The sequence below is a fragment of the Silene latifolia genome, chromosome 1, assembly GCF_048544455.1.
Source record: "Silene latifolia isolate original U9 population chromosome 1, ASM4854445v1, whole genome shotgun sequence".
Lineage (NCBI taxonomy): Eukaryota > Viridiplantae > Streptophyta > Magnoliopsida > Caryophyllales > Caryophyllaceae > Silene > Silene latifolia.
The window spans coordinates 14,201,125-14,219,951 of NC_133526.1; the positions used below are offsets into that span (position 1 = coordinate 14,201,125).

General features: G+C 33.5%; 3 protein-coding genes across 3 annotated transcripts; 2 read left to right on the forward strand and 1 right to left on the reverse strand.

Moving 5' to 3' along the window:
• Window positions 1–290: 290 nt before the first annotated feature.
• LOC141599442 (WAT1-related protein At2g37460) lies at window positions 291–3,703 on the forward strand. Its single transcript, XM_074419444.1, has 7 exons — window positions 291–599; window positions 720–782; window positions 879–995; window positions 1,096–1,339; window positions 2,305–2,466; window positions 2,557–2,708; window positions 3,304–3,703. Exons 1-7 carry the CDS (start codon window positions 418–420, stop codon window positions 3,509–3,511), a joined length of 1,128 nt encoding a protein of 375 aa, XP_074275545.1. The 5' UTR covers window positions 291–417; the 3' UTR covers window positions 3,512–3,703.
• Window positions 3,704–5,207: 1,504 nt separating this feature from the next.
• On the reverse strand, window positions 5,208–10,963 carry LOC141599450 (NPL4-like protein 2). Its single transcript, XM_074419457.1, has 2 exons — window positions 9,752–10,963; window positions 5,208–5,784 (listed from the first exon to the last, which is right to left on the reverse strand). Exons 1-2 carry the CDS (start codon window positions 10,760–10,762, stop codon window positions 5,533–5,535), a joined length of 1,263 nt encoding a protein of 420 aa, XP_074275558.1. The 5' UTR covers window positions 10,763–10,963; the 3' UTR covers window positions 5,208–5,532.
• A 2,069-nt stretch (window positions 10,964–13,032) lies between these two features.
• LOC141640900 (uncharacterized) lies at window positions 13,033–18,605 on the forward strand. The gene is made up of 7 exons (XM_074449579.1): window positions 13,033–14,258; window positions 14,613–14,737; window positions 15,614–16,348; window positions 17,195–17,702; window positions 17,896–18,048; window positions 18,292–18,371; window positions 18,488–18,605. Exons 1-7 carry the CDS (start codon window positions 13,251–13,253, stop codon window positions 18,603–18,605), a joined length of 2,727 nt encoding a protein of 908 aa, XP_074305680.1. The 5' UTR covers window positions 13,033–13,250.
• The last annotated feature ends 222 nt before the right edge of the window (window positions 18,606–18,827 follow it).

An 18,827-nucleotide genomic window follows, 5' to 3' on the forward strand; every position in this document is an offset into this window, starting at 1 on the left:
TGTAGTATCGAAAACGAATTAGGATCCTCTCCATTACCTCAAAAGTAATGGATGACCCATTACCTTTAATAGATTCATTTTTAATATATTATTAGTTCTCCTACACATCACAACCCGTTACTTAAAGTTAGAACGGTTACCTCGTTTCAGAATAATATTTAGACCGTTAAGAGGAAGGGAGAGATCCAAATTGATAAAAAACATATACGAGTACTCATTAGTCCGTACTTCATACTCCATAATATCAATTCTACTACTATAAATACAAACTTGTTCCATGCTCTTTCGTTACACAATAATTGATCACTCTTATTTAAGCAAAGAACATATATATTTTTCTTTGTTCTATATATATGTTGTAATTAATTAATTAGAGGTAAATTAATTAGAAAAATAATAAAAGATAATATATATAAAATGGCATTTTTTTATAAAGCAAAACCATTTCTAGCAATTATATTCCTTCAATTTGGTCTAGCAGGCATGGATATCCTCTCTAAGGTTGCACTCAACCATGGGATGAGCAATTACGTTCTCGTTGTTTACCGCCATGCAGTCGCTACTATCGTCGTTGCTCCTTTTGCTGTTGTTTTGGACAAGTATATACCCTTCTTATTTTTTTTGACAAGTAAACTTATTTTTTTCACGTTAAATTAATCAAGAGAATTAAGTAGTTACGTTAATAATAAAAGTACTGTGTATGTTTTGATTGTTTACAGGAAAGTGAGACCAAAGATGACGTGCTCGTTGTTTATCAAGATATTGCTACTCAGTGTACTCGAGTAACGATTTCTCTCAAACACATAATTTATTTAATTCGAGTACAATTACGTAGTACTTATTTTCGAATTTTTTTGAATTGGATTTTGTTGCATTAGGCCTGTTATCGATCAAAACTTATATTACATAGGAATGAAGTACACGAGTGCAACATTTGCGGCGACAATGGTTAACATTCTTCCAGCTATAACATTTGTCATGGCTTGGATCCTTAGGTATGAGTATTACAACACAATTAGTTGATATTTATTAATTTATGAGACCGTCTATACAACAATTTGCGAAACGAGATTTAATATAATAAAATGAATGCAGGTTAGAAAAGGTAAAGTGTAGGAGCATAAGGAGTCAAGCGAAGATAGTAGGAACAGTAGCAACGGTTGGTGGAGCAATGATGATGACGCTTGTTAAAGGACCTGCCCTTGCGTTTTTATCACCAGCAACTAATAATGCTACAAATGGTGTCAAACCAATTGATATTAGCGTGCATGATGCTATTAAGGGTTCCATTATGATCACTATTGGTTGCTTTAGTTGGGCTGCTTTTGTCATTCTTCAGGTTTTTCTTGTTTCTTTCTTTCCTTATTAATGGTATCACTTTACATAATGGGGTAGGGGTAGATACCATGCATTAGGATACTAAAAATTAGAGTAAATTAGATTTTAGTCTATTTTAAAATTATTACTTTTAAAATTACTCTCTTTTAATTTTTTTTTCTAAAATTACTTCCTTAAATTACAATTTTTTGCTAAAATTACTATGTAGACAAATGTAGGAGTTCAAAAACAGAGGAAATAAGTCACTTAAATTGTGAGTTTTGAAACAATTTTAAGAAAAAATACAACTTAACAGAGTAATTTTAGCAAAAAATGCAACTTTAGGAGTAATTTTAGCAAAAAAATACAACTTAAGGGAGTAATTTAAAAAAAAAAAATTCAAAAGGGAGTAATTTTAAAAAAGTTGATTTTAAAAGAGAGTAAAATCTAATTTACTCTAAAAATTAATTAAGTTGATGGCTGAACCCCATATGCTCTATTTAGTAAACGGTATATTAGGTGATATTAGTAGATGTCAAACTAAATACTAAATTGACAAATCAATCTACCATTTTTATCATTTTGGTAAATGACATATTACTGGTTGGAATTTACTTTTTTTTTAAAATATGTTGCTAATAACAACATATTGTAATACCAGGTTCAATTTATACATGAAAATAATCTAATGTCATGTAATCTGCTGATTACCAAACGCCAATTTATAATTCAGCTAGTTTAATTTGATAGTCAAACTTGCTACTAAAATCTGCGCGCTAACCGTCATCTTCTAACGTTATCCGCTGTTACAGATCTGCTTCCGCCATTTGCCAAATGCCAAACAAAGCCTTAATCTTACACTCATGAGTAGTATTTAGTACTTATTAGTACAAGCAAAGTTAAATATTGATTAGATAATAATTAGATGTCGAATTTGTGAAATTGATGATTAGCATACTAATTAGTTTAATTATTTAATTTGTATAGGCAATTACGTTGAAGACATACCCAGCAGAGCTATCTCTAACAGCATGGATTTGTTTATTGGGAACACTTGAAGGAACAGCAGTTGCCCTTGTAATGGAAAAGGGTAAATCTGCTATTTGGGCAATTGGATGGGATGCTAATTTATTGGCAGCCGTTTACAGCGTATGTTCTTCAACAATCTTATTTATTAAACTGTTTTACAGTGTGAGATCGTTTTATCGCAAAATTTGCTTACGTGGAAATATTTTGCAGGGCATATTTTGCTCCGGACTAGCATATTACATTCAAGGAATAGTGATGAGAGAAAGAGGTCCTGTTTTTGTTACTGCTTTTAATCCCCTCTGCATGGTTATTGTTGCCATTTTAAGCACTTTCATCATGGCGGAAAAAATGTACCTAGGGAGGTACGGATTCCATTTATCTCTTACCTACGTCTTATTTTTCTTTTTCAATTAGAAAAAAATAAAAATAATTTAATTTATGTAACACGGAAAAAAATTCGGAATATACTCTGTGGTAGAGTAGTACTCCGTTAGAAATGAAAATCATAAGACGGTTTTTCATTTATCAAATGATATTAGAAACACAGGCAAGTATCAATAAATTCATTGTTTTCAGTTAATGTATTATGCAACTGGTTGTATATACAACTTATTTAATGTAGTTGAGCTTCATTATAAAGTTCTCGAGTTCTATTAACAAAATTATCGAGTTATGGTACAAAGTTATTGAGCTTAACTAAGCTCAATAACTTAGTAAAATAGCTCAATAACTTGTAAAATAACTGGTTGTACAATGATACTATACAACTGATTGTACGATAGTATTTGTGCATTGTTTTTGGGTAGAATAAGCAAAATAACACGTTTATTTAGCTAAAAAAAGTAGGACGGTTACATACAAAGCAACAATATCATTTAATCGACCATGATTTATGTCAACATTATTATTGTTTCCCACTAACAACTAACCAATTGATAAAAACATTACTTTTGACAGGATAATTGGTGCATTGGTAATTGTTGGAGGATTGTATATGGTGATATGGGGAAAAGGCAAAGATTACGATAATGGGAATGCAATTGAAGATGATAATGATATAGCCGTCAAAGAAATGCCATCTCTTCCTTTAAGTGTACAACCAAATGGCAACAAGCTTAAGGGGACGGAACAAACTAAAACATATGATGAAAAAATAAATGTATAGTTTATACGGAGTACGTAGTTGTTATTGTTAACTTCTAATTAATTCATTAGTCATTAGTAAACCCGAATTGCTGGCCGTGCCACTAGTTCATTCCATGGTATAAACAGCAGCTAAAGTTGTTCTCTCTCTCGGAAATTGTATAATGTATCGTTGACAAAGGACCAAATAATTTACTCCCGGAGTTCCTCTATTCAACAACTTTTTATTTCGTATTTTGAGCTCATCTTAGTATTTGGTTGTGCCATTTTGAAATGAAGTTAGAAATTTAACGAATTTTAATTTTACCTCAATATCTTGGAATCTCATACAGTATCTACCTTGTCCTAAAGTTTCACGCTCTATTCCGCCTCCATACTATTTGGATAGGTTTGAATCCTCTAGCGTTGTAAAATAACTCAATATACTCTATAGTAATAAGTTTATATATACATATGTACTTTAGTCATGTCCTATCTTGAACGGAGTATTATATAGAAGTGTACTCTATATGGATCCTCTCCATTATCTCATACGACTTACTGAGTACAATTTATATACATATGTAGTCCCGGTCAATTGTTTATCTATTTTATTTTGGGGTGTTTCAGTCAATCGTTTACCATTTTATTTTAGGAATGCCTTTAATGGGTAACTTGATCCTCTACACTCAATTTGATCAATTTGTCATCAAATAATTTATTCACTCATCTTTCCTTTGTCTTTGTGTCGAAAATCAAATGATCGGAATGGAGGGAATAATATTGTGCATATATTTTAAAAAGTAACAGTGAAAGTGGTTTTAATAATGATGCATCTATACCCATTTCTAACACAAGAATCATAGGAACTCTCATGCGCAAATGAGATCAAATATTTGATTCGAAACCACAAAAGGAACCTATGGACTAGGGCAGTAGGCCATAGGCATCTAAGGCCCTGTATAGCCACGAGCGGGGGATCCTATCCTAGCCTCCTATTTTAATCACCGAATTTATAAGCTTTATTAATGGAATTTAATACACAAACATTAAAGTATAGACTTGTGCATTTGGACCTCATTTTATGTGGTCACGTAATGTACATAATCTCCATTTATTTGAAGACACCCAGGCAGTAGGCTGAATGTTGAAGTAGATGAGATCCCTTATAAAAAAAAGAAGAGGGTGCATGGAATATTATTATATGGAAAAAAAAGTACGTAATACTGTAATAGAAATTGGCAGGGATATAAGTTTGGAGGTGGAATTTGTGTAGGCTTCAACTATAACCAACAAGGCAACAATATATATATATATATGCTCAATTCGTTTAAAGGAGATGACTAATCTTCCACCATGTTAGTATGTCACCCTAGAAGTCTATAAAAATTCCTTAGATGGACATGTCTGGTACTAATAATATAATATACGAATACCCTTTTCATGATTCATACGGAGCAATAGAATAACAAAGTTTCGTTAGATTTCCATTACAAGAGTTTTTATTCTTTCTTTATGCTTACGGGATTAACCAAATGTTATCGAATAAAGGTTGAGGACGATAATGATCCGACTATAACAGAGACTATCCAAAAGATGAGACTTACCCAACAATTCAAATTCAATTTTATCTCAACAATTAACCCAACCCAATTTCATTAGAAACTAAACTTACGGCCTCTAACTTTACCCTTTGTTCTAAGGAATAGAGGCAATATTCAGAAAGAAAGCAAGGAGAGTTTCAATGCAGAAACAAAGTCATCGACAAACACAGTCAAGAGACAGACATTCGGCATTTTTCCAATTCTCCGACAACAATCAGTTGTCTTATGTGTCTACCCAGCAGTATGATAGCTAATATAGTAGCACTGCCAATATATAAACAAAGCGAAATGTACAGAACAAAACAGTCCCCCCATTCCAGCCAAAACTACCGTAATTCCGGCCAAAATGAGGATGAACTTGCAGAATAAACCCAGCTTCAAGTTTGGTTCTGTAAACATGCCTTCAACACAACTGTGAAAATATATGATAAACAGACAATTTTGTGCCGTAATAAAAACATCAAGCACTAGCCATAGACTCGATCAAGAGCTGATATCCTTCAGGAACTGGCCTTTGTGAGAGTACACACTCGGTTAACGCTGGGACATCAGCATTCAGGTCCAAATACCTGGCTACTGCAAGCAGCAGATGGAAATCAGATATTCGCTTCACAAAAGGAAGTGACTTTGTACGGTCCAAATGAGCCCTGAGAGCCTTCGTCGTTACAGCCACATTCCTGTTCTCTATTGGAAATGATGATTGAAGAGGGCCCTGCACAAGTACAAATATGCCAATGACTATAAGCCGATGCGCCAATCATCAACCGATAATTGTGTACTATAAATCTACAATTCTTTGACAAACAAATTACAAAAATCATGTTTCAAAACCTTGACAGCAAATTATTAGCAATATTATTCATCTTCTAGCTGCTGTTGGAAATCAACAGATTAACCCTCGGCAACATCATAGGTTTATGGATGAAGTCTATTTAATTTATTTGCAAGGATTATATGTAGTATACTTATGCCAGAAACCCGGTTCACGAGCTTCAGATTCGTGCTTCCATCCTCAAAACTTCTTTAAGGGGTCGTTTGGTTCACTACTTAGGAATTGAATGGATTGGAATGAGAAACCATAGGAGTATGGGGTTCCAATTCCATACTTTCCAAAACATGTTTGGTTCATTAGAAAAATAAACATGAAGGAATGGAGTTTGAATCCATATGAAGGAGGTGGGTATGGGATTCCAAGGGGTTGGGGTGGAATGAGAATCCATCCGGATTCTAACTCCATTCCAAAATACCCCAACCAAACACTAGAATGACTAGAATCCATTCCATTCCATTCCAAACCTCCCAACCAAACACCCCCTAAGTTACTTCATAGGTATTATATTATCCGCAGTCATGGAAGTATATTACTTCTAGTCTAAAACTCTAAATACAGTCGAATTTATGAAACAATGTAGCACATGAAAATTAGAAATTCCGACAACCTTCCACAATTATCCAAAAGCATACTCCTTCGAATGTAAGATACACAAATGCAATCACACTCCTTGTGATCAAGTCCAATTTCATAAAATAACATGGCACCACTGTGCTCTCTAAAAAGGTGGGAACATCAATGAGCTAAGGCGATGGAGTTGTGTAAATGAAGCTTATTTCGGGAAGAAGAACAAGAAAAAAAAAACTACATTTCAGAAGTCTCAATGAGATCAGGATGTCTCAACAACGATGGACACACAAATCTGAAAGTGATACTGGAAGTATTTGCACTATTGCAAACTTACTTGCTTTGAATACCAACATTCCTTATTAATAAAACAATCTCTCAATTTCAGTTGTAGAAATTTTTACAACTTCCTCTATATTTTTCCATAGGTTTTAGTGTTTCCTCAGCTTCTTTGAAGTTTTCCTTAAGTACATAAACTTCAAAGATAGGTCAAGAGTCAACAAGGTCAAGTACCAATATAAACTAACCAATAGCAAAGTAATATATTGGTTAGTAACACAAGGTCTGTTGAGACAATCATTACCAATATATATACACTACACGGCTACACCATGCATAGCACAACTGCACAAGTCATTGAAGTTAAAAAACTTATTTGCAAATATAAATTGATGAACTATGCACTAATTGTTTGTCAAAAATTTAAGGTGGAAAGGAACGACTAAACCAAACCTGAGTCCAAAATAAGAAAGGAAGGACCAAACCAAAATAAATAAGCAACAAGGGAAGAGCAAAGAAAAAAAAAAGGAAGCGGTAAAATCGGGAGGAAAGGGGTGCGGCTTTCTCCTTTAAGTTAAGAAAGATTTGATTTGCAAATGCCTGAAGAGAAATGGATTAACTCTATTTTTAATCATTTCCTACCATCCTATAGCTACTCCAAGAAGGGAGGGAAGCAGATATCCTTCCTTTAAGTTGGGGAGAGGAACAAGATATCCTAACTTGAGTCCAAAATAGGAAAGGAAGGACTAGACAAAAAGAAATACCCATAAGCTACAAGGGAAGAGCAAAGGAAAAAAGGGAGGAGGTAAAATCGGGAGAAGAGGGGTGAGGCTTTCTCCTTAAGTTAAGAAAGATTTGATTTGCAAATACCTGAAGAGAAATGTATACCTCTATTTTTAATCCTTTCCTACCATCCTATAGCTACCCAGAGAAACGGTTTTCCAATCCCGCCCTTTCTCTTCCATCCTCACCCCTTCCATTCCTCTATTCAAACAAGCCCTCATTCCCTTTCTCTTCCATCCTCACCCCTTCCATTCCTCTATTCAAACAAGCCCTCATTAGCTGTGGCCGGCTTCACGCTGCCCTCAGCCACTTCCATTCTATTATGTTCCTTCAATGTGTTCTATACAAGACATTAAATCTTAAGCACACAAAAAAAGGGAAGGAAAGCAAGTAGCTACAGATAGAAGAAGCAGCAAGTAGCTGAAAACCCTGCCCTAATCGTTTTGATTGCAGCTTGCGTCCTTCAACAAAGAAAGAACTGTCCCCAAGTCCAGTGGAGGATCTTAAAAGGCTGCACAGGGGCTCCCCCCTTAATTTACACAAGTATTTTGTACAAATTGTACCATATAAGACTTAAAATGTAGTCCCCCAAGATTCAAGTTCGGCCATCCCTAATCTTTCTGCTAAGATCCGCCACTGCTGACCCAAGTCAATTCTTTCTCATCAGAAGTACAGCAACCATAGCATAAAACGTAGTGTAGTGTGGTCTAGATTTCGCCTCCATATACGATTGTGGTAACTTTCAAACATTTTACAAACCCGGTGCAAGGTGACCCACATTTAATACTCATCGTTCTTATAATTGCTCAAGCCTCCAAAAAAAGGAAAAACTGATGGAGATTTCTCTTACAAAAGGAAGTAACTTCATGGGGAGCAAGATAGACGTTGCGTACTCTTTACTTTATCTCTTCCTTTTCGGTTTTCTTAGTTTTATGTCTTCCCGTTATTGTCATATTCTTTTTGTCCCTAAAGTTCTAATGGTAGAGCTATGGGAGAACATTTGATGTCTGCTGGCGTAGTCCGTATCAAATCTAAGAGGGCGTTTGGTTCTCGCAGAGGTAAGGGAAAGCAAACAAGAAAGGGATACAAGGGGAAAGGATAACCTATCATTGCCAGACGGCATCCTGTTTGGTTTTGCATATGAAAGGGAATAACAAGTCACCGTCCAAATATAACAACCACCTCCATCCCCACCTCAAAACCAACTTCCACCACGAAACAACGCTCTTACACCCTGAACCACCACGTCGCCAGCAATACACACCCAATTGCCAGCGACCCCATCCAACCCCACCCCACACTACCAGATTACCGACTTCATAGAAGCATTTGGTGGGATTGTCCAAATAACGCTGAATATGGTAGAAAAAAAAATCCAGACCATCTTCGTTCGCTAAATAGGTCTTTGTTTTATACAAGGAGAATTATTTTCTTGTTCGTTTTTTAGAATTGTACTCCCTCCGTCCCGGTCAATTGTTGTCATTTGGTTTTGGCACAAAGACCAAGGAAAGAGGAGGGGGCCAATTATTAGATAACAAGCGGATCAAATTGAGTGTGAAAGATCAAATTACTCATCAAAATGCATTCTTAAAATAGAAAGGACGACAATTGACTGAGACACCCCAAAATGGAATAGGACAACAAATGACCGGGACGGGATGAGTATGTTATTACGCTATTAAAGGATAATTCATGTCCGTGCCCAACACATTTTGCAAGTAAGACTCTTCTTATTATTATTCTTCTTCTTATTGTTGTTGTTAGAATTGTTTGCTTAAGACAAATATACATTAATCTCATTACCAATAAGGGCTCACTTGAATCCAGGATAACTGAAATCGGACTATGAGTCTATGAGAGTACTGTAACTCAAAACAAGGTGATAGGAGATAAATGACGGTGGCAAAAGGAAGATAAAGGGTAACGAGGAGCTATTACTCCTTACAAGGATAATGTATTACCCCTATTAGCAATCTATTCATCTCTTTCCCCTATTCACTACTACCATTGCCTCCTTTTCTTTGTTATTTCCTACTACGCGCAACCCAAACGAGCCGTAATCATACTAAGGTGTCATAGATTCTACTAGCTAGCAAGAAACAAACACAGTAATAAATTTATAGAAATCTAGCGCCCACAACAACTAAAATGCATATGGAAAAGGCGAAAAAGAAGCAAGAAACTCAAGACAATTATCGAACTGCAAGTATGAACACACCTGGTGATCTGCAATTTTGACTACTACCAAGAAAAAGTCATTATCAACCTCCTTAACATCCTTTCCACCAACAACAACTTCCTTCTTCATCTTCGACACCTTCGGATCGATTTCCTCCCCTTCCTTCGGCTCACCACCCTCCAAATCAAACCAATCTTCCTTAAACAACCTAACACACATATCACTCATTTGAAACGCCTCAAAATGAACATCAGGCCCACCATCTTCATTCACCTCCAACTTAACTAAAGCAGTCACCCATTCCTTCAATCCACTCTCAGCGTGCAATTCCACAGCCTGTGCAACCTCGAAACCCGACATCGTATAATTATCCTTCTCCTGTCCAACACTCTGAGTGAAAATAAACCCAACTCTCTTCATCCCTAACCCTGAAGCAATTGCATCAACTATCTTCTCCTCCTCACTGTCTCTCAACAAAAACAACCTATCCTCCTTCCCCAATTGCGGCGGCTCGTAAATGAAATCGACTTCCACCTTCCCATCATCGTCGACTCTCCCATACATAAACCCGCCTCGTTTAACCCCAAAAGCAAGCGTTTCATTCACATAAAGCTGGAAATTATTCGCAGCATCGCGATCAAAGGATACCATCTCGCAATGCGGCTGTTCTTGCCTAGTAACTCGCATCTGTTTCGCAATCAAATCATCCATAGTCATCTTCTTCCCAAACGAACCAGCAGGCGTGACTCGCGCGCTACGAGGCGTGGCGATTTCACGCTCGCCGTCGTAATACAAGTAAATTAAGGATCCGTGCCCAATATTTAGGGAAGAAATTAGGGTTCTTGGATTAGCCATGTCGGTGAATTGAGATCGGGCGTCTAGGGTTTTGGCAAGTAAGAGATTTTGATTGACGGATAGGGTTTGATTTGAAATGGGTACATGGAGTTGAGATTCAATTTGGGATTTTAGTTCAGCGATTGTTAAATTAGGGTTTGGGATTGAAACTCTTTCGAAACCATCACGGCTTCGAACCCTAATCATCATCGCCATAATTTTGACTGTAAATTGGGGATTAACTGGTTAATTATACGATTGATAAACAGTGAAAAGTAGTGTAGGAATCAAAATTGGGAATTGATGAAGATGAATTACTAGGGTTGAAGACTGAAGAGGTTGAAGATTGCAATGATGGAAGGAAGTGGAAGAGGGTGGGAGACTATAAGGAAAGTGCACCTTAGATTATGTTCACTTAACTCGCAAGGCATCCTATTCATCATTTTATATTATTTTTAATTTAAATTTTACAAAAATTACAAGATGATGGGCCAAGATGAATGAATATAAAATAGGTATAAATTATAATTAAAGATAAAATAACTATATTTATTAAGTAAATAGATACAAAATTAATATGTTATGATCAATAATAAAAGTGTCACGAAAAACCAATGAATGGATATAAAAAATTGGTCTCTCAATAACTTAGTGAGGGATCGTCTCTCTCTCCAAGTTTTGGTGAAGATGGTTTGGACTTTGGACACCCGATAATGAGACATATTAATGCACCACTTTAAAGACTCGAGACTAGGAATAAAATAAGGCCCTGTTCTTTCTGGCTTATTTTTACCTTACGCTAGTTCAGCTCAACTCTATTCAGTTCAGTTCAATTTAATTCAGTTTAGTTTAGTTCAGTTCAATTTCATTAAATATTTTATTTAAATTAATATCGTGTCTCGTGTCCTACATTTCATGGGAAGCTATCTCACATGTCTGTGTCGTCTGTTTTTGTGCTACCTAGAAATGAATGGGTAGGAAACGAACTAGCTAGACAACGTTCAACACAAGGAACACACGTGACTCACTCAAGTGTTGCGCACCGATCGTGCACTGGTGTTCGCGCCTACAGCTGCTCGCAACAAGTTTGCAATTCAAAGTATATCGGACTGTTATGCGCGATCTCCTTTACTACACGCAACCCTACCCCTAAGACACAACTAGCCTTGACCCTCCCTAGACTCGGGTTTGACCTTTACATTCAATTTAGTTTTAGAAAAGTCCAGCTCAAAAGGAGACGACAAGCAGAGACGAAGCTAGGGCAAAATTATGACTGGGGCCGATTTGATCCATTTTGTCGGTACCTATACTCATTTACCATAGACCTCGCACCTTTATTAAACATTGTCGATATTTGTTACTCCCTATTAATATAAACAAATGATTGGAACGAGGGTGTAATACTGTTAGATTACTATATTAAACACATAACTAAAATACATAAATTATATAAGTACATTTTTTTTCTTCGACAAATTTACTCCGTGTTTTATAAAGTATTTTAACAATAATTTATGTGAAAGAAAAACATAGAACCAAATAAACCTCCTATAAAATGGTTTATATAGTTTATTTAAGGTGAGATGATTAAAATTGCAAATTTATTTACTATACAAGGACCATTCGCAACGACAAAAATTGTTCCTTGTTATTCAAATACTTGTATTATGTAAATATTTATTTACTAGTTACAAGAATTATTGTTGACAAAAATGAATGTTTATAAACATAATAATGGTCAAGGGATGAAGTATAACATGAGACAAAATAAGAAAATTGCAAAAAAAAAAAAAAAAAAACTCAAAATACTTTCTCCCGGATTTCAGGGACACTGCAGTACTCTTGCAGAAGATGTCACAAGTTACCACTACACCAAACGAATACATGTTGCTAAGTGTTAACTCGCTACTTGTTTTTGTATTATTCTTTTGGATTCTGCTCGGGCCATGGCCCATCCGGCCCAGGCATAGCTCCGTCCCTAACGACAAGGCTTTTATAATGGATACAACAAGGAGCTCTAAGCGCCATAAAGATACATAGTTTCATCTCTTTTTTCATCCTTGGAGAAAAGAGTCACACACTTATGTAGACAATCTTTGAGAAATTACGCTTGCCTGAATGATAATTTATATGTTCAATAAGTCAAAATTTTGAAAATGGTGACATGTTAGTCTTTTATTGGTAATTAACACTACCTAAACATACTAACATATTGCTCTTATGTAACATATAATTTTCTTATCTAAATATACATAAATTAGATATTAAATCTTTCATTAGTCAAAATAAATAAGTAAAATGATTACAATTATTAGTTGTCACGTTAAAGTTTCTATACTTGGAAAAAACACATCTGTTATATAGATGATGAATCACTTTTGTAATTGAAAAATCTAAATTGAGATTTCTCTTTTCCTATCATTATGGACATCAAATGTTAAAAATAGAAAGAATAAATTAAAAGGATAATTAACAATGAAAACTCATATTCATACAAGAAATAGTGAATAAAGAGAAAACATAACAAATGACAAAAGAACGAGAAAAAAGATTTATAATGCTTTGGCTGAATGCGAAATTTTGTAAGGTCATGTTCATGTGCATGTTTCAGAAAATATTATAGTTCAATTTTCTCCCCCACAATTTATAAAATTTTTTTATCATTGTATTATTTTTTACAATATTCAATTTTCATATTTTGATAATGGCATCTTCCCAAGTTGAAGTTGTGCCACCTTCTCACTTTGGTTGTATCCTTAAGGAACAAAACCATAAAGATAGACGCAAGGATACAAACTCTAATAATCTTAATAAGAATTCACAAATTACATTGAAGAAAAACCTCAACGAGTTTGTCAGGGATCAGTTTCAAAACTGTGTTACAACATCTGGAACCTTTAATACTAGAGCTAGGAGAAAGTTTCATTATCAAGGTATTGATTTTGAATGTTGGGGTAAACATAATTCTACTCACAAAAAAGGGGACGATGAAGATACATCATATCCTATGTACAAAACACAATCACGTGTCATTGATGAATGGGCAACTCAACAAGCAAAAGACATGATTGACTCAAAGGAGGAGGAAAATGAAGATTTAGAATTCATGAGTCTACCTAAATCATGCTCAATATCTTCAAGAGATTCTAGCTTTATAAGGGAACCTTCTCCAAGTCCATCAGAGAACTCATCTACAGATTTCAGTGTCTCTTCTTTGGTTCAAAAATGGAGAGGACTCGAAACTGAATTAAAAAATAATCAAACTAATAACAATGGCCTTGTAAATATGCAAGGACAAAGTTTAGCTTTAGATCCGCAAATGAATATTAAGGACTCAACAATTTCTCAAGATCAATTGCAACAACAAATACATATAGAGACAATTTCATGTTCTGCGAAGAGACGAGAAGATGAAAGAATGAGGGTGGTTGATATTGTGCGAAAATTGGCGAATAATAATCAAGGAGTCAATGATGATGTTAATCAAGAGTGTAAATCCTTGTTGTGTCCATCTTTCATGAGTTTAAAAATTGGATTTGATCTAAGAGATCAACCAGGAGTTTTTGCCCCGATTATTTATTCTCCAAAGTTGCGTGGAAGACAAGCAATTGCCGATCTTTTCAAGAGATTAGAGAAAGATAGGTACAAGGAAGTTGAAGAATTAAGATGTCGACTACCTGTGTCAAAATTTCCACAACGTGGCCGTATTCAGGTATTTTATTGTTCATACATTTCTTGAAAATTATTTTATTACGTTCTAAAGTCGTGCCTAAAAAAATGGAACCATAAGTTTCATTATTTTGACAATCGTACATAAAAATAGAATTATTAATAAAACAATCACATATTTTTCATATTGTTAGCTGAATTTGGATTATAACTTAACAATTTAATAAGATTTCTACAATACAATATAAACATATTGAACAACAAAAAAATTATGTCTTGTTGCAGTCTATGATAATGATACTTGCATGTAATTAATAGTATCAAATTTTCAAAGATTTTTTTGTACTACGTTTATTATAGATTGATGACTCATTTTTTTCTTATTATTGTTATACAGTCGTTACTCCGCTATAAATTTTTACGACGAGATGCTTGTACACATAATGAAAAACAGATACAGCTATCACCAAAGAAACGTGATTCAAAGAAATCAGAAACAGTGTCTACAATCAATCATTTGAGGTAACGTATCTTTATTGTCGAAATGAGAATGTTGTAGTTCAATATACTCAAACTTTAACAAATTTAAATTTTATAAGAATTCTTTTATATCAAAGTTATGTGAAAATAAGATGTATACATGTGTGTGAGTAAAGTTTTATCGTGAAGAAAAATTGTACAGATTGAGCATATAAAAAAGATAAACACTGATTATTACCGCCTCAAAATTGGTTAGTGTAATATGAATGCAAATAAATGAAAATAAAAGTAGATCATGAATAGAAATTAAGGAAATGGGGATTAGAAGAGACATATCTATAATACTTTTGCTTCTTGTATGGAGTAATAATTACTTAATGATTGTCTTTTATTTTCTTTCCATCCCATTTTCTCCTTCTATTTAAATGACAATTGATGGCGAGACGTCTGTTAAGAAACACGTTTTGACTATTCAAACTCGATTTCAATGTATAATGATGTAAAAAAGTTATTCATATCCTTTAAACCTTATTTGTTGTTCAGCTTAATTATCCATCTGCATTAGTCAAATTATTTTTTAATATTAGAAACTCGTTTTTATATTAAGATGTAGAATAACTAATATATTTGCATTTATCACACTTATATTTCACCAATTCAAATATGTGTCATAATAATAATCTTCACATAGTACAAAACATAACAAGATTACAATTTTATAATAAAGTTAATAGCTAGTAACTTTCAATATTACAGTTTTGAAAATCAATCTTATTTACAAATTGAAAAACTTAACCTTATCAATTATCATAATCAAAATTCTAAAGTTATTTTTTAACGAGATAATATTTTAATGCAAAATAATTATTGAACCATCAAATATAAATTTACCAATATATTTGTTTGGTATATTGGTAGGGAGAAATATAGTACTATGCGAAATCAAGATCTGCATACCATTAACGCCTCTATTATGGATGTTAAAAATATCAACCAAGAGAAAGAGAAAACTGAAATTTTAAAAGAAATATGTAAGGAAACTGTCTTTGAAAAAGACCTGAAATTCGAAAGACAAGAGAAGAAATTTGGTTTATCTAAAGAGAAAAGTAGTTGTTCAATTGAAAACAACACTCATCCGTTTCTTAGAGAAAATTCAAGTCATGATCAAGCTATGAATCATGTACATATATCTACTCAAGAACAAAATAGTGGTGATCGACAATCAACAAACAAGGAAGCTATAAAGTTAGACTATTGTGATGAAAATGAAGTAACATGTCAAAATGTTGATATTGTATCTACAAAAGCTATTCAAATAGAGTTTCCATCTTCAAATTTTGTACGGCAAGATGAGTCAAATGTCATGAAAGACGATTACATCCCGACAAAATATATTGAATGGGATGAAGAACACGAAGAAGAAGCATTACAAATAGAAGAAGAATTGGAAGAAGTAGAGGAAGAAGAATGTGACAATGATGAAGTAATGTTCGAACTAGATAATAACAACTCATCATCCATAGAGCCAAATCTTGATTGGACAATTGATATTGCCCGTCCTCGAAGTTATTGGGAGGATCTTAGACAAACATGGTATCAAGAAATTTTCAATACTCGTTCGCATGATGAGGAAATCAGGCAACTTCTCGAAAGGTAACATTCTACCTGCATAATGATGAAATGTTTTTGCATTTTTTATTTTGTATTGGTGATAGAGGTGTGGAAAATAACTAACACTAATCCAAATATTCTTTAACACATCTTTTGTGGTTTGGCTAAATAATTAAAAAATTAATGGTAAAGTTCTAGATTATTTTTCTCTAACCATTAGCCGAAAACAAAACCTTTTGATTAATTTGTATTCTTAAACTTACTTTTTCCATATAAATATTATAAAATCTTGTAAAATTGAGATAACTTTTAGTTTTACATTTAATGCTCCATCTTTTCACATTTTTCTTCTTATATTTATAAGGAATATTGAATGTTCTATTTTAGTGTCGTACTTTACCTTACTTTTCACCCATATTTATCTATTTTTCTTCTATCAATATTGTAGTAGTATTAATATCATACTTTATTTTCCACTTAATTCACTATACTTCTTCACGTGCATTCTGTTATATTTCTGTTATATATACTTTTCACCCAAAACTATATATACTTCATTTCTTAAGAGTTGTGTCAAACGCATATGAGAGAACACAAAAAATTGAAGGCGTGTGTTTTATCATGTTTGAATTTGTTTATATTTTTACCAAATAAGTTTCTAAAAATTAACTCTTTTATGAAATATTCTTTGTGGCATGTTTACACTAAACTACGTTCAGTTAATTGATAATCAAGCGAAAATTGTTAATTAGTTCGATTTAATATTCTTGATTTTAATTTAGAATTTGGTCAATTAAATAATACAGTCGACTAAATTATACAACTTTAATTCATGATTTTTTTTGTAAGACTGCTACTTATACTTGCCCCCACTTCATATGACTATAGAGGCAGTGTCTCATCCGTTTTGGCAAGTGATTTTCGAGAAAAAATGGACCAATTAGTTGTGTCTAATGTTCAAAGAGTTTTTCATTCAACTGGAATAGAGGAAGACGAAAGAAGTTTCAAATTCATTGACAATGTTGATAATCATCAACATACGATAGAATACAACCATCATCAACAAGAACAAGAAAATAACGTATGTGACCATACATGTAATTTCGACATAGAGCAACATCAACGCGAGACAGATGATGATAATGATGATGTTGAGATTGAAGAAGACAACGAAACAGAAAAAGTAACCACAAGCCCTCAAAAATATCACAATATTAATGAGGACTACAATCAAAATATGCCTGCGTCGCAATATCCATGGATACATTATCATGATCGAGAAATTAGTGATGATTCTGATAATGTTGCATCAACATCTATACAAGAACTCTCAAGATATCATTCTTATTACCATGACACTCATCAAGGATCATCCATGAAAAATATTTCTTCCATAGTAAGAATTTTTTTTCTTGATGACATACTATAACAATTTTAGATAAGTTCAATATTTCATTATAATATTGTTATGATACTCATTTTTTCCTTTAGATATAATTTAATTTTAAAACAAAAGATAAATACTTTAAAATTAAATTATTTAATTGAAGTTTTTTTGTTGAATTAATCTTCTTCTTTATATATTTCAGGAAATGGAACTTATTTTTGATTTAAGAGCACACATGCAACAACTTCATATTGAGATGTCTGAGTTAAGAAAGTCTATAACAAGTTGTGTGGACATGCAAGTAAAGTTACAACAATCTATAAGCGAAGGGATTCCAATAATGGGTAAGTTTGTGGTGAGATTATAAACCTTATGTGTTATATATAGCTTTGTAGGGGATTGCGTGATCATCAAAAAGTATTACTTCCTTCAAGTAATATATATTTCAATATTATCTTATTTTTTACTTGATTGACTAACATTTATACGGACTATTACTATTTTAAAATGGGCAAGTCATTATGCTTAATTCCGCATACACGTACTGATTATATTAACGTCTCTTAGTTATATCCCTTGAACAGAACGTGGACAAAAGAGAAAAACAAGTGCGAGATATACAAACAAAGAAAGTTGCTGCATTTGTCTAGAAAAGCCCGTTGACTCTCTTCTATACAAGTATATTTTTCTATAAAAACAAATTGTTTATATACTTAAGAATCTTATTTAGTTGTGTTTATCAATATTTCATCTATCTAACAATTTATTTTTATTTTGTTTTTGTTTTTCTGCAGATGTGGTCATATGTGCACATGTTTCAATTGCGCTAATGAATTGCGATGGAGTAGTGCAAGATGTCCAAAATGTCAAACAAGTATAATCGATGTAGTACGAATTTGTGCTGACGCGTAGTTGGATTGTGCTCATTTACAAAGAATCACTTTTTATTTTAAATATATATTTTCAAAAAAAAATTAGCAAGGTTTGTTAAAATAGTCAATTATTGTTTGCTTGCGTGTTTTTGTTACCAAGATTTCCTGACTACAACTGTAACACCCCAAGTTATTGAGAGTAAGGTTGTCCCACATCGGGGAATTGAGAAGGTTGTGATAGTTTATAAGGGATTCCACCCAC

Bases quoted from the DNA above. Each gene is read 5' to 3' on its own strand.
- LOC141640900 (XM_074449579.1), top strand. From the start codon at position 13,251: ATGGCATCTTCCCAAGTTGAAGTTGTGCCACCTTCTCACTTTGGTTGT. The intron at 17,703-17,895 runs GTAAGAATTTTT...TATATATTTCAG, and splicing joins TGAAAAATATTTCTTCCATA to GAAATGGAACTTATTTTTGA. The intron at 18,049-18,291 runs GTGAGATTATAA...CGTGGACAAAAG, and splicing joins CAATAATGGGTAAGTTTGTG to AGAAAAACAAGTGCGAGATA.
- LOC141599450 (XM_074419457.1), bottom strand. From the start codon at position 10,762: ATGGCGATGATGATTAGGGTTCGAAGCCGTGATGGTTTCGAAAGAGTT. The intron at 5,785-9,751 runs GTGTGTTCATAC...GTACTTGTGCAG, and splicing joins TCAAAATTGCAGATCACCAG to GGCCCTCTTCAATCATCATT.
- LOC141599442 (XM_074419444.1), top strand. From the start codon at position 418: ATGGCATTTTTTTATAAAGCAAAACCATTTCTAGCAATTATATTCCTT. The intron at 1,340-2,304 runs GTTTTTCTTGTT...TAATTTGTATAG, and splicing joins CTGCTTTTGTCATTCTTCAG to GCAATTACGTTGAAGACATA. The intron at 2,467-2,556 runs GTATGTTCTTCA...AATATTTTGCAG, and splicing joins TATTGGCAGCCGTTTACAGC to GGCATATTTTGCTCCGGACT.